The sequence below is a fragment of the Dama dama genome, chromosome 24 (assembly GCF_033118175.1).
Source record: "Dama dama isolate Ldn47 chromosome 24, ASM3311817v1, whole genome shotgun sequence".
NCBI classification, from domain to species: Eukaryota; Metazoa; Chordata; class Mammalia; order Artiodactyla; family Cervidae; genus Dama; species Dama dama.
In genome coordinates, this window is record NC_083704.1 from 13,861,869 (window position 1) to 13,876,502 (window position 14,634).

A 14,634-nucleotide genomic window follows, 5' to 3' on the forward strand; every position below is an offset into this window, starting at 1 on the left:
GATATACGTAATACATTATGTGTGGGTATAGCTTTATATTCTGATTTCCCTTCTCATTCAAAATGCGACATACAATGTATGTGCTTGTGCTTTTGCACCTTTTTTCATTTAACAGTATGTCCTGGAAGTCATTTGCAAGCGAGACTGACTTGCTTTGTCTAGTGTCAGACTCTACTGGACCCCTTTAATAGACTTTGCTGTGTCCATCCAGCCGTGATTCTTTGTCCTCTTCCTCCTTTTAGAGTGTCTGTGGTTTGATGCTTCTTGGACCTCTGGGAGTCATGTTAGAACATGTTAAGAGACTCTGCATTTAAGCTAGGATGCCTAGGAGATACGGTGGTTACCAGAGGCTGAAATGTAGAAGAAACTTGAGGCTTTTCCTCAGGTTTTGGTTTTCACATGGGAAGCTTGCTCTGGACCCTCTTGTCAAGGAGCTGATAACTAAGGCCATGGGATGCAGAGCAGGACAGAGCTTCTTAGGCGTGGGCAGTAGGTGAGGAGATCTTTGGAACGGAAACTGCTGCTGGTAAGAAGCGAGTCAGGAGTGGAGATGGGGTTCTTGGACTGTCCCTTCTTTGCCCACTTTCTTGCTCTGAGCATTCTTGGTCAGGCAGAATGGGGGCTTGGGGTTGCCCAGGTGAAGTGTGAAGAGCTGTGAGCGAAAGGGAGCAGCCCACAAGTGGTCTTAGCGGGCACTTGAACCCTGAAACACTACTACTGCATAGGGGTGTTAGGCACTTGTGAATCATGTGGCTGTTAGGCAGAGACTGCCTGGACTGAGTGAGAGGCGGAGCTCATGCTGTGAAGAGAGAGAGGACCTACCCCTTCTTTCTCTCCCAGGGTTTAAAACCAGCGTGTGACTTAGAGCTTTCCGTCTGTCTCCCTTGAGCGCTGTCTCCGTGTATGTCTCTCTGTTTTTGTCTCCATGTCTCCCTCTCTCAGTCTCCCTATGTTGGCAAAATAGGGCATCTCTTGACAAAACGCACCTTCCTCTCCATCATCGTGAGGACGCAGTAAGGTGTACGTGTGGTTAGAGAGTGGTTTGGAGCCAGGCAGACTTAGGTTTCAGGTTTCACCTCTGCTCCTTTAGTAGCTGTGCAACCTCAGGTAGGCTACTTAATTTTTCTGAGACTCAGTTTCTCCATCTGTGGAATAGAGGTAATAAATATATACTCTATGGGATATTCTAAGGAGTACATTAAATTAAATCTGTGAAGTGTTTAGGACCGTGCCTGGCACATGATAAATGTTCAGTAAATCTGTTTTCATTATTGCTGCTGGCATTGCAGGCTGAATCCACTCAAGGTACAGCAGTGTCTGTATCTAAGTAAACCTGATGTCTGAATTATACTTGGCTCTCTGAGAAATCATCTCTCCCTGACCCTGGTGAACCTTTGTATAATTCCCTTCTGGTAATTGTCTTTTGCTTTTTGGGCAATTCAGCTAAAATTTTTTTAAAATTGTTTAGGTGGTGAATGTCTTAAAATCCTTATTGACAAATCTTGATGAAGTAAAGAAGGAAAGAGAGGGGCTGGAGAATGACCTGAAATCAGTGAATTTTGACATGACGAGCAAGTTTCTGACTGCTCTGGCTCAAGATGGTGTGATAAATGAAGAAGCTATTTCCGTTACTGAACTGGATCGAATCTATGGGGGTCTCACAACTAAAGTCCAGGAATCGCTAAAGAAACAGGAAGGACTTCTTAAAAATATTCAGGTAAAGTTTATATACTTCAGTAAGATTATTTAAAAAATTACAGAAGGGATAATCTGTATACAGGAGGGATAATCTGGACTAAATCTATCCATTTAGGATTGTGTTTTTGGCAAGTATTCCATATTGATAGAAACCTGTAAACTATTGGTTATATTTTCATGCCCACTAAATTTGCGATAATTTTACTAATGGAAAGCTATAGAGTACTGTGCTACTCCAAAGGGAATATATTAGGTAAATGTCTAGTAATAACTCAATGTAATCATAGATGATTTTCATAGTTGGGAAAGTATCAATAAAAATGTCATGAACAATATTAATTTAATAAATACATGTGATTGCATAAATTTTTCTTTTCATAAGGTCTCACACCAGGAATTTTCAAAAATGAAACAATCTAACAATGAAGCCAATTTGAGAGAAGAAGTCTTGAAGAATTTAGCTGCTGCGTATGACAACTTTGTTGAACTTGTGGCTAATTTGAAGGAGGGCACAAAGGTATGAAGCACACAAAAAACAAGAGCTAACTGACCAGTGTGGACATGAGGATATAGTTTGAGAAGTTAATTGGTATTTCCAAATGGACCAAATCATTCTTCATCTTGAATTCCTTAGCTTTCATGACTTTGGTCCCGAGAGCTTTGTTATAAGTGGAAGAAAGCTTAATGAAGGTGGTGGATTTCATGGGAACTTTGTAGAATGAGTATGCGTAGACATTCATTTCAGGTAGCAGGAATTAGCAAAAATCAGCAATACTTTGTTACATGATAGAAAGTCGGCCAATGTGAGTGAATTCTGAGGGATAGGAGCAGTAGGCAGAGCTGATAGGTGATGGGGAACGGGGTTGGTTTGGCTTTCGTAGTCTCTGCTGGTGGTCTAGATGATGATAGATTTGTGGTGTGCTTGTGTCTTAGAGTGCTTACCGAATATGTTTCAGTATTTCCTAGCCTTTCCTTTAAGTATTTTTGGGGAAATGCTTATATTTGGTTTGACCAATTTTGGGGAACAAGTGATTTCTTGTTTTTCAAATACGTAATTCCTTTTGGTACTTTAACTCCACCATGATGACTGAATAAAGTTATCTTGATGTTAATACAGTAGGTATAATGTAAAACCCTCTAAAGAGAGCATAGAAATACTGCCAAAACCTTCCAAAGAGAGGATAGTAAAATGCCATTTTAATTTGGTTTAAATGCTTTGTTGAAATAGGTAAGCTGAGAAAACTCTCCAGAGTGCTTTTGGAAATTCTTTGAAAAGTTTCTGAAATGATGCTTGCATTTCTGAAGTGAGCATGCAAATCTAATGCTTCCACTTAAAATAGGTTGTTTTTATTAAGTAGTTGATTTTTCTCTAGGAATTGGGAACTTGTTCATGATCATGAAACTTGGCACTGAATTTTTGGTGACAGCACTTTTTAACGATTTTATTTATTTTTTTAGAGAATTTTAGGTCATATTTATGACTGTCTCTCATGCAGAGGGTTTTAGTTCTTTAACTGTTATTGACAAACGAGCTTTAAATGGTGTTCCTCTTAGATTAAAAATTGTTCTGGTTTATCACTGATGTTTGTTTTTTGCTTGTAGTTTTACAATGAGCTGACTGAAATACTTGTCAGGTTCCAGAACAAATGCAGTGATATAGTGTTTGCACGGAAGACAGAAAGGGATGAACTCTTAAAGTAAGTTTATTTTCTGTATCATATTGTACTTTTGAAGTGTTTTTCTTTAAAAAAAATCATATGCTTGCTTCCTCTTTTAGAAAAATCACATGTGGCTACTCTTGTGGTGGGTTGGCAGTGTGAGTTGGCAGATTCCTTCATTTCCTCTGTGGTGGTTTACAAAGCAACAAGCAGCCGGCTGTGTGATTCAAGAGCAGCAGGATGTGAAGGAGCAGACTCCAGATGGAGGGAGAATAGTGATGTCACAGAAGTGATGGCAGCACAGCGCGTGGAGACAGAGCTCAGGAAACGCCGAGACACACGAGCAGGTTACCTTGAAGTGGCAGATGGGTTCCTTAAATGAAACTGCAGGCACAGAGCATGAGGAGAGAGGATTTATAGCTCGGAAGATGTCAGCACAGTCACTTTCTATAGGGGCCTACTGGGCAAGCTACAGAGGACTTACTCTGTGGGGAGTAATGGAGAGCTGACTCAGCACTGATACCCATTAAGATGAGAAAGAGAACAGAATTTAACAAAACTAATAGATGAAGAACATTCACCAGAATAACATTGTCACAGAACAGGTGAAAATTTTACTGTGAGTTAAACGGTTAGGGAACAATCACTAAGGATTACCACAAACAAAGCCGGTACTCAGGGAAGATGGTAGGAAAACAAGAGGTCGTAAAAGGTGAAGTGTCAGGATTTAGGACACAAGTGGAAGAGACAAAGCCATCACAGATTAAGATGAAATGAGGAGCCAAAGCAAGAAAAGACAGTGAAGAAAACACAGGAGCAAAGAGTGGCAAAGAGGAAATCAAAGAAAGTGAAACCAAAGCAAGGAACAGGATTAAGTAGAGAAGGTGGGCAAAGAAGATCTAACACATGTAAAACTGAATTCCCTTCAAAGAAGAAAATCCCAAACATTGAACAGAAGAAACTTAATGATATTACTCAAGAATATTCTTAGAATAAGTCCTGTTGAAAGGGTGTATATACATCATTTGGTCAGGAAAAACGAGCAAGGACTGTTAACACTTATTTGTATTGCGGCATGTACATTATTAGCCTTCGAAGATAATGACATAACTTCCCTGGTGGCCCAGCGGTCAATACCCTGTGCTCCCAACACGGGGGGGAGTGGGTTTGATCCCTGGTTGGGGATCTAAGATCTCACATGCACATGGTGTGGCCAAATAAATATTCTTTAAAAAAGAAAATGGCAGAATCCTATTAAAGGCAGTCAGGAAGACAGATCAGCTCGGTTTATGAAAAGGTGAAAAACACTTAGGCTGGCAGCACTGCATGCTGGAAGAGAATGGAATGATTGCTGTTGAAACTCAGGGAAAGCAATTATAAGACAAAGATCTTATATCCAGCCAGCCTGTCCTTCAGGTATATTCAAAGTCAGGTGGTCGTTAGTGATGAATATGAAGAACCCAGAGACTGTTATACTCAGGAGCCTTTCTTGAGCCCCTCAGATGACCTGACCATTATTCTCATCTGTCCATGCTTAAACAGTTTCCTGTAGAAGAATGGGGAGAAGTTAAGAACTACTTCCTTCCAGCCCCAAGATAGAGCAGGGCCATTTGTTACTAGTTTTTCTACTAAACCTTTAAAAAGCAAATAATTAAAATCTTTTGAAAATGGTTTTAGACGTTAAAAACAAAACCAAATTAGTTTTACTAGTAAGTAAATTTGAAAAGATTAAAACAGAGCAGTCTTCGGACCAGTTTTATTTATGAATATGGATGTGAAAGTTCTAAATAAAATGCTTGCTGTTCATATTCTCCAGTATATTAATAAAGGAACATGACCATGACCAAGGATAAGTGGGTGGTTATTCCATAAATACAGTGATTGGTTTAGCATTTTTACATCTAAGGAGAAAAAGATGATCTTCACAGATGAGGAAAAAGCATGAGAAAGTTAATGGAGAAACTCTATAAACATTCCCCCTAAAGACAAGTGCCAGCTGTCAGTGCTGTTATTCAGTATTATATTGGCAGCCAGCACCGTTAGATAAAAGGCAATTAGAGGTACAAAAATTGTAAACTGTCACTACTTACAGACTTTATGATTGTACATCTTGGAAACCTAAAAGAATCAGCAGCCAAACTCTGCAAATAATAAAAGAATTGGTGATTATAAAAATAATTTATAGCAATCAAGAGCTTTCATACAAATAAAGACAGAGAAGATACAATGGAAGAAAAGACCTCAGTTAAATAGACACGAGAAAGTAAAATACATAAGAATAAATTTGTCATATATGAGACCTGTATGAAGAAAGCTTTGAAACACTATTCAAGGACACGAGAGGATTTGAGCAAGTTATAAGACATGTCATGTCCTTAGATAGGATGAGACAGCTTCATGAAGATGTCAGTTCTAAATAAATTTATGCATTCAACATAATTTTGATTAAAAAACAACAGATTTTCATCTAAAAGTAGACAAGTTGTTCTAAAGCTCAAGGTGAAAAAAGTTAAGCAAGACTAGCCAGAAAAACTGCATAAAAATAACAGTAATGGAAACTAATTTACCAGATTTTAATATATGTAATATTGTCTCTAATTAAAACACAGTGGTACCAGCACATGATTAGACCAAAGACAGAAGATAGGAATAGATTTAAATCCTTATGTGAATTTAGTGTTGAAAGAAAAAAAATATCCTAAATCAGAGAAGTTAAGAGACAAGTGCCTAGTCATTTAGGAAACAAAAGTTATTTTTACAGCAGAGTAAGTTCCAAACAGATCATACTTGAAATATATAAAATGAAATGAAAAGAAAAATGAGAGAAATTTTTAGTAAAGCCGAAATAGGAAAGGTCTTTGTAATTCTAACTTAAAATCCAGAAGCCATTAAAGAAAAAAGAGTAAGTTCATCATAACATGATCAGCAGAGTCAAAATGTAATAAGCTGGTGGAAACTGTTTGAAACTTATTCCTGGGACAAAAGGCAAATTGACCAAATTTATAAAGAACTCTGAGATACTAATGAAGAGGAAAAAAAACCCAATAGAAAAATTGGCAAAGGATGTGAACAGAAATTCTGCAGATGAAATAAAAGTGACTGTTAAGCATATGAAAAAATACCTCCCCTCATTCAATATAAATATGAGTTAAAATTACTCTGAAATGGGGTTTTTCAGATTGTCAAGTTTGGAAGTTTGATAACGTGCTTTATCAGCACACTCTGGGGAGCATGTCTCATCTGCTGCAAGAGTGCACAGTGGGGCAGTCCTTTGTGGGACCAGAAAGATCTGAACTGCAGATCCGTACGTTATTTAGTCCAGCTTTTTTTTTTTTTTTTCAAGGATGTTTTCTATTTACCAATATACAAAAATCTCTAAGATGAATAATTTATGGTAAAAAAAAAAAATAAGGTTACAGACGAGTGTAAAGTATGCTTTTTGTGTAAAAAGGGAGAAAATAAAAATGAACATTTGGATTGGTTTATTTCTGATCCGGAAGCTCTGGACAGGTTCATAAGAAAGAAGAGTATAAAAAAAAAAAAAGAAGAGTATAGTGTCTGTGTGTTTGTGGGAGTGAATGGTGGAATGAGAATTTGTAGATCGTGGTCTGTCAGTTTTTGAATCAAGTGAATATATTTCCATTTTGTAAAATTATGTCAAATTTAAATAATTATGGAGATTCTGAATGTTTTTTATAGTCACTATTATATAGTCTATAATTCAAATTGTGTTCCCATCCTTGGCGCCCCAAGGATGTTGAACCTTTGTTCAAATTCAGTCTTGTAGAGAAGCCTAGTTCATGAAACAGATAAAAATGGATCTGTGATTTAATAGCTTTGTTTTATATAATGGCTAGGAAATTTATATAGTGGCTAGGAAATTCTCATTTGTCATATAAATATGTTATTTACTGCAACTGTGTCTGGTTTTTCAAAGGAAAGAAAGATGTTTTATATCTATATTCATGTTAGATATTGTATTTATGATTAAATATACTCAACTAAATAAAGATAATTATTGATGAGTAAAATACTTAAAATATTAAATGTATTATATTTACTGTATATGGGATACATATACACACACGCATGTACTAAATGTTTCAGAATCTGACCTTTTAAAATTTTAATATGGGCTAAAAACTTGTGGTTTATATTGTAAGCATTTATTACGGATTTATAAACATTTAAGAAGTATTTTTGATTTCTTGATGAATGTGTGTTTGTTCTCTTTATATATGGAGTGTCTAATTTATCTTTGAACCGTGATTGTTTTTGAGAGTGAAAGTGTGGTCTGGGGAAACTTGCTGGAATCGTTCCATCAGGACAGCAGGGCCTGCCGCAGACACTTGAGGGCATGTAGTGTTTATTGTTCTGTGCTTGTGAATCAGCACAGTGAGAAGTTGATCAGTACCAAATACTTCATAAGAGTGTGTTTTACTTTAGGGTTTTGTTTAGCGGGATTTTGGGGTAGATTCCAATTTACTGTCAGAGGAGTCTTTAAATTGTTTTTTAACAATTTTGATCTGTATTTCAGTGGTGCTTTCAACATCTGTCTTTAATGAGATTACCTTATGTGAGGTATCTTTTAACATAAAATATCTCAGTGCCATCTTTTGGATATCTTCAGAAAATTTTCATCAAATTTCCATTGTTTTCTGATATACAGTGATTAAGATATTAGGTAGGTGACTATGAACAGTTGTAATTTTCTGGTCATTTTTAGATTTTTATGTTAGTTTCTCGTCTAGGGGCTGACCTCTTACTAGAGAGAGGGCAGTTTCTTAGGACCACTTGCTCAGTTTAACATGTTCCTTACTCTGGCTATAATTATGGTCTCTGGAAAAGTTTACCTTTTCCCCTTGTTTGCAGAAATAGAATAAAAAGTAACTTTATTTTATTCAGTAGTAGGAAGAAAGCTGATTTCAGTTCTTGCTGAGAACAGAAATATATAGTATATTTTAAAATACTATCACTGTTTTGACTATTTTCTGTGTTTCATACATGAAGAAAAAAAAAAATACCTGGTATTTTGCAGGTGTTGGTGTTCAAAATTGTGCTGATTTCTAATGCTTCTGTCTTTAATAAGGGACTTGCAGCAAAGCATTGCCAGAGAGCCTAGTGCTCCTTCAATCCCAACGCCCACATACCAGTCCTCTCCAGCCGGGGGGCCCGCACCAGCGCCGCCAACTCCAGCGCCGAGAACCATGCCGGTCAGTGAGCAGCCACACCTTTAAGATTGAAGTTTCATGGGTTTGTGACCCTTCGCTAGCTGTAAAGGGTAACACAGACTTTACATTGTAGAGGTCTGGTGGTCAGGCGACCAACTGTCTGATGTTTTGCAGTATAAAGAATACGCATTCTTTATTCATGGATCACTTGTGGATTTTTGCTAAAAAATGTTTACCTTGAGTCTAATGAAGTCTTTGGAACCAACTTCCAGTTTATAGCAAAGACAGTGATAAAACCATAAATCGTGCTGTTAGGATACACTTGGACAACCTAGAACAGGAATATTCTTTGAGTCACTTGGCTTGGTTTTCTAAAGGCAAATGTTATAGAAAGAGAAAAGCTAGATGGAGAGGGCATGTTCTAGATTAAAAGAGAGGAAAGACTCATAAAAATCAAATGCAGTACATGAGCCTCGACTGGATCTTGGTTCATAAAAACTCTTACAGGTGTTTTTATGAAAAATAAGGACACTTGAATGTAGGATGGGTACTCAGTGATACTAGGGAATAATTCTTAATTTTGGAGTAACTATTAATTTTCTCAGGGTGAAATGGTATTGTGATTATGTAGGAGAATATTAGGACTTATATACTGAAATCTTTAAGGTCAGTGTCCTTAAGTTTGCAGCTTAACTTTCAAATGGTTCTGCAAATATGTAGAGATAAATATAAGAATATAATTACAGATAAAGCAAAAGTGGCCAGATGTTAATAATCGATTAATTTAATTGGTAAATATGTGATTATTTATGATAGTACTCTTTTAAGTTTTCTGGTGTTTGAAATTTTAATATGAAAAATCATGGGGCCAGGAGGAGGTAAGAGATAAAAACACTATCTGACCTGTTCCTTCCTCCTACCTCAAATGTCTGACCACAGATGGGAGCAGTAAATGATTAAATATTGGGCATCAGGAAGAGAGCAGTGCTATGGAATATCCACAAATTGGAGAATTATTTTTCAACTACGGTACATTCCTGGAGTGGTGAGCCCACATTTAAGAATGGGAATTAGAAATACATTCGGTTGGATTCTGGAGTTTCTCATATGCTCTCATTCATTTTAATTGATAGCAATTTGACAGAACCCTGACATGTGTTGTAGTCAGTGCCGACTTTTTCTTACAGCCTGCTAAGCCCCAGCCCCCAGCCCGGCCTCCACCTCCTGTGCTGCCAGCAAATCGAACTCCTGCTTCAGCTCCAGCTGCGGCTCCAGCTCCAGCTCCGGCTCCAGCAGGCACTGGGCCCACTGTACCAGCTCCATCGCAGACTCCCGGTTCAGCTCCCCTGCCACAGGCCCAGGGACCCCCGTACCCCACCTATCCAGGGTATCCCGGGTAAGGCTGAGACTCTGTATGTCCCAATGAACTGGCTGATGTTTCTAACTCTGGTTAGTCTTTTAAAAGCACGGTCACCCATTCTCTGAATGGGGGTTTCATACAGGCTGCATTGTCAGCTCACATAGAAATAGAGTAAGTTATAGTCACTTGGAGCGGTTGAATAGCCATTTCCCATGTTTATTTAATTTGTTTTTAGCTTTTACATGTTGCGTTTATACATACCTTCTGTATGGAATTCAGAATGTGTTTCCTTGGTCATCTTTATTTAGGTGATAAACAGGTAGGTACCTTTTCTGAACTTAGCAAGACTGATAAGGCCTTCTTCACATGTCTGTACTGACGTTTTGACATTCCGATCAACTCTTGAACCAGGAATCTATCTAATTATGGCATATACTTAAAGATCAGCTGTCTTTGTTATTTTTTTAATCTTAAAAATCCAGACATTTAACTACCTTTTAAGATGTCTTCTAAACTTAGTAAGTACATTTTATCTTCCAAATGTTAAAACTGTGAAAACAGTATAAATCTATGAGCATTACAGTAAACATTGAATCTTGTAGTATATGTGCTGCCGAAGCAAGCACTAAACATTGAATCTTGTAAAACAGAAATGTACATAGATCGCCACAGTAAAATGAAGAGTCTCTGTTTTTTTTTTGAGTCTCTGTGTTTATTCTTGGTTATGGTTGAATATTTAATCTTATTTCCTTCAAGAATCTTTATTTTCTGGGTAGTATTAAATACTTTTTTGTTTCATTTCAATTAATAACAGGATAGAACTCTTCTCTAGCAGGTACCTTGTAATAGCTGTTTTTTCTCTCTCCACTGTTCTGTAATAGACTGAGAAATAGAGGAACATGTGGTTTTCTTGAAAAAAAACTTCATTTTAGAATAATTACTGTATGGTTCATTTTCTAGTATTTGATTTACCAATCTAGCTTTTTTTTTTTGTTCTTCTTCCCATCAGGTATTGCCAAATGCCCATGCCCATGGGCTACAATCCTTATGCGTATGGCCAGTATAATATGCCGTATCCACCCGTGTATCACCAGAGCCCTGGGCAGGCTCCGTACCCAGGACCCCAGCAGCCTTCATACCCCTTCCCTCAGCCCCCGCAGCAGTCTTACTATCCACAGCAGTAATATGTCAGCTCAGAAGCTCAGCTGGTTCAGTTCAAAGGGAAAGAAATACCAACCCTGCAATAAGTGTACTAAACTCTACGCTCTGGTTACTATAACGTCCTCTACTGTACTGAATGCAGTGTATAATTTCTGTTTGCAGCTAGAAGCTGTGCCCCAGTTCCACACTTGATTGTACTTGGGCGATTTGCTGCTGTTGCAGTGTAAACACTAAGTATAATAGAATTTGAAGTAAATTGCATTACAGTTCATAAAAGTTGAAAATGAGAAACCCACCAGTGAAACGTTTGAAATTATTACACTTAAGTCTCATGATTGGAACATCAGATGCTTACAACGATGGTTTAAGTGCGGATATACAAGAAAACTAAGTTATCTTTCTCTTTTGGTTTATTGATTTGGTTTGATTTTCCTTACGCTATTTTGCATAATGAAAACATTGTAAATCTTTTAATTTAAAAATAAATTCCTTAAGAACAGTTGTCATTGTTACGTTTTGTCATTGATTCTCATTGCTGTCTAATTTCTTCTTGGTACTAGCCTCGTTTTATGTGTACATAAGTTAAGCAGATCCTGTGTTAAGTGCATGATTAATGCAAGTTAATAGTCAGGTTCAGTATATCTTATAGGAAAACCAAAAGGATAATAACCATAATTTATCTTTCATATGCTGATTAGTAAATTAATTTTGACATTTATTTTGAAAAATCTTATAATGTGGAAGAAACACAATTGCTACCAAAGATTCTTCAAATATTCAAGTGAATATGTATATTTAATGTTTTATTACTAACTTCTCCAAGAAATCAATACAAATTCTGGTAATAATTTTTTTCTTTTTTTCATAATCTGGTTAAAATAAATACATGTCATTAATAGTACTGTCTAATGTAATGGAATTGTTCAAAGAAAATTTACTGTACCCTTCTGTTCCTTTTTTTCACCTTACTGTCTTAACCTAGTAACATTGAATGCGCAATGTGTATGAATAGATATGATAAGCCCTTTCATTTTTATGCTCCTGAAAGATTGGACTATTTTATAATTCAGGGAGTGCACAAAACAATTATTGGGAGCATCTGCCAATTCTGGAATAGGCTGTGTATTTAATACTAGTCTGTGCTGTTCGGATAACTAAGCACTGTATAAACCTCAGTGAGACTTGCCTGGTGGGATGCATAGACGTGCATCGTGGAATGAGAAAGTGAGAAGGGAATGAGTTGTCTGATATCCCAGTGGGGTCTGTTCTGTGTGAGGCTCATATCTGAACATACCAGACATCATCCGAGCAGAATTCCAATGACTGTGTTTATGCTTACTTTCAAAGTTTTAATGCTAACCTTTTCCTGAATCGTTGTTTCATTTCAGTGATACTGTCAGTTGCTCCATTGTTGTTTCCATTTGACAGTTTGAGTTTATATTTTTAAATGCGGGGCTGAAAGTGTGATTGTAAAGGGAGCTAATTGGTTTAAAATATATGTATATTTTAAAAAATCCTACTTTGTTGTTGTATGTAGAAAACATGAAGGCATGTTACTTCAGTATAAATGACTTTTGTATGCAATACTGAAATTGCTTTAAAGTTCGGTAGTTGAAACCTTGGCAAAAATAGTTTTTTACATATCATAGCTGACTTCTATTAATATGGAATCATCAGAATATGACATGGACTTGTTTGACTCTTGTGTAAATGGCACTTAAGTTCCTCCTCCTCGTTATTCAAGGTACCATCACCAACAGAAGATACTCAGTGAGATTAGGGGTATCCCAAATTGCTAGTTTATAATTCTCACCAATGCAGAAAAAAAACAAAATTGGCCTGAATATTCTCTTGGGGACAGAAGGCACTATTAGAAAAGTGCGTCAGAGGGCCAAAAGATAAGTTAGAAGGCTGTTTAGCTCATTTCCTGTGCTAGGCTAGCTAGCCTTGTTCTCAGAGCCCCGGGAAGACGGTTCAGAAACTTTAGGAAAGGAGCCTCCGTAGAGCCTCGAGGCAGCCTCCCCGGCTCCCTCAGCTCTGTTAGCAAACCCAAGGCCATTCCCTCTTGTCTGTTCCCTCATCCTTGAGAGGGTACAGGATGCTTTCTTTAGGTCACCTGTGTCCACAGATGACCAAGTTTTCACAGGCCGTCATTGCTGGATGTGTCTTCATGGGGCTGTCTAGTTCCACTAAGGTGACACATGGAAAGGTTTTCTTTCGTCTGTTTTGCATCCTAACAAACAAGAAGGAAGCCCTCACTGGAATTATTTTTGTTGCCAAACTTTTTTTATCCTTTGCTTTCTGTGTTCCAGAAAATACCCTACAAAGTTATGGCTAATGCTTTTTATTTAGAGGAAGGAGAGTGTCACTCTGGTTCAGGTATGTTGTACCTATGTTTATGGTTAGGCTATTTGATTTCCTAAAGCACACTATTCCTGCTTTATTTCTTTATATTGGGCTTTAGAATGCTATTTTAAAATGGACTAAGTAATGATCTGAAAAGCTGGTCTGAAGTGGGGGAAAAAACTAACATTTCTTACTCTTAGTTTGAGACAGATGGCTTGATTTCTGAGTCTGGTGTCAAATAATGGTGTACTCCTGTGCCCCTCCGTCTTTATTCTCATTTAAGAATAATAGTCATATGCCATTGCAAGCCAGTCAGTCTTTGTGAGATCTGTGTACCCAACTTCTTTGCAATTTATAGTCTCCCTCTCCCCAAATCTAAGTAGTTAGAGAAAAAGAGTTACTGATTTTCTATGCCAGTCAGCAACCTTTCTAGTCAGATTTAAAAAATGTTTTCCATTAGAGCTTTACAGTTGCAAAAGTGCATTGTACACAATTTCTAGTTTCATAAACATGGCAACATGCACTTCGTTACGTAGGTTTCAGTTTGTTAATGGGGAGCTTTTTTTTTTTTTTTAAATGATCAGTATGTTTTAGAAGAATCTGGCTACAACCTGGTGCCATCTCCCTTTTTTTTTTGGACACTTCTGCAATTATTAGTTGCTTCACAGTACAGAACAGGATACAAAGTAGGAGAAAAACTGCATTTTAATTACAAGTTTAAAAATAGACTTTAGAACTAATGGTTGATTATAAGATTTACATGGAATGGCAAAGAAGGAAAAATTATATTTTTAAAGAAAAAGAGAATATTCAGGCTTTATTTCTGGTATGAAGTTTATATTTTTAAAAAAAATCCTATATTATCACGCCAGAGATTTTAGATTCTTTTCTGGTTACAAACATTGCTGGTAGTTGGATTATATTTTTTATTGTATTCATTTCTCTTAGGGGGAAAATTGTAAAGAAAAGGGTCCAGATGAAATGTATCCTAGAAATAAAAGTTGAAAGATTTTTACTTCCTTGTAGTATGAATTCTTATTTAAAATATTTATCCTTCAGCTTTTATATTTCTCCTAATTTCTTCATTGAACAGTGGGTTGGGAAATTAAAAAATAACCCACTTGAACTAACTGCATGAGACTTATAAAAATAAGACGACAGTGTTTTTAAGTGTTTTCTTACAGCTATCAACCTTGCAGATGATCGTGGTTTTCAAACGTCCCTTCTGATTGAACCCAGA

At 36.9% G+C, this 14,634-nt stretch overlaps 1 protein-coding gene across 1 annotated transcript in view; it reads left to right on the forward strand.

The window, feature by feature from the left end:
• The window catches only part of PDCD6IP (programmed cell death 6 interacting protein), a 70,329-nt gene extending 55,920 nt beyond the window's left edge, over positions 1 to 14,409 (forward strand). Inside the window, exons 13-18 of the mRNA XM_061127707.1 lie at positions 1,469 to 1,717; positions 2,081 to 2,215; positions 3,301 to 3,395; positions 8,446 to 8,569; positions 9,715 to 9,923; positions 10,897 to 14,409. Coding sequence (XP_060983690.1) covers positions 1,469 to 1,717; positions 2,081 to 2,215; positions 3,301 to 3,395; positions 8,446 to 8,569; positions 9,715 to 9,923; positions 10,897 to 11,071 — 987 coding nt within the window. The 3' untranslated portion in view covers positions 11,072 to 14,409. The remainder of the gene's footprint in view (positions 1 to 1,468; positions 1,718 to 2,080; positions 2,216 to 3,300; positions 3,396 to 8,445; positions 8,570 to 9,714; positions 9,924 to 10,896) is intronic.
• The last annotated feature ends 225 nt before the right edge of the window (positions 14,410 to 14,634 follow it).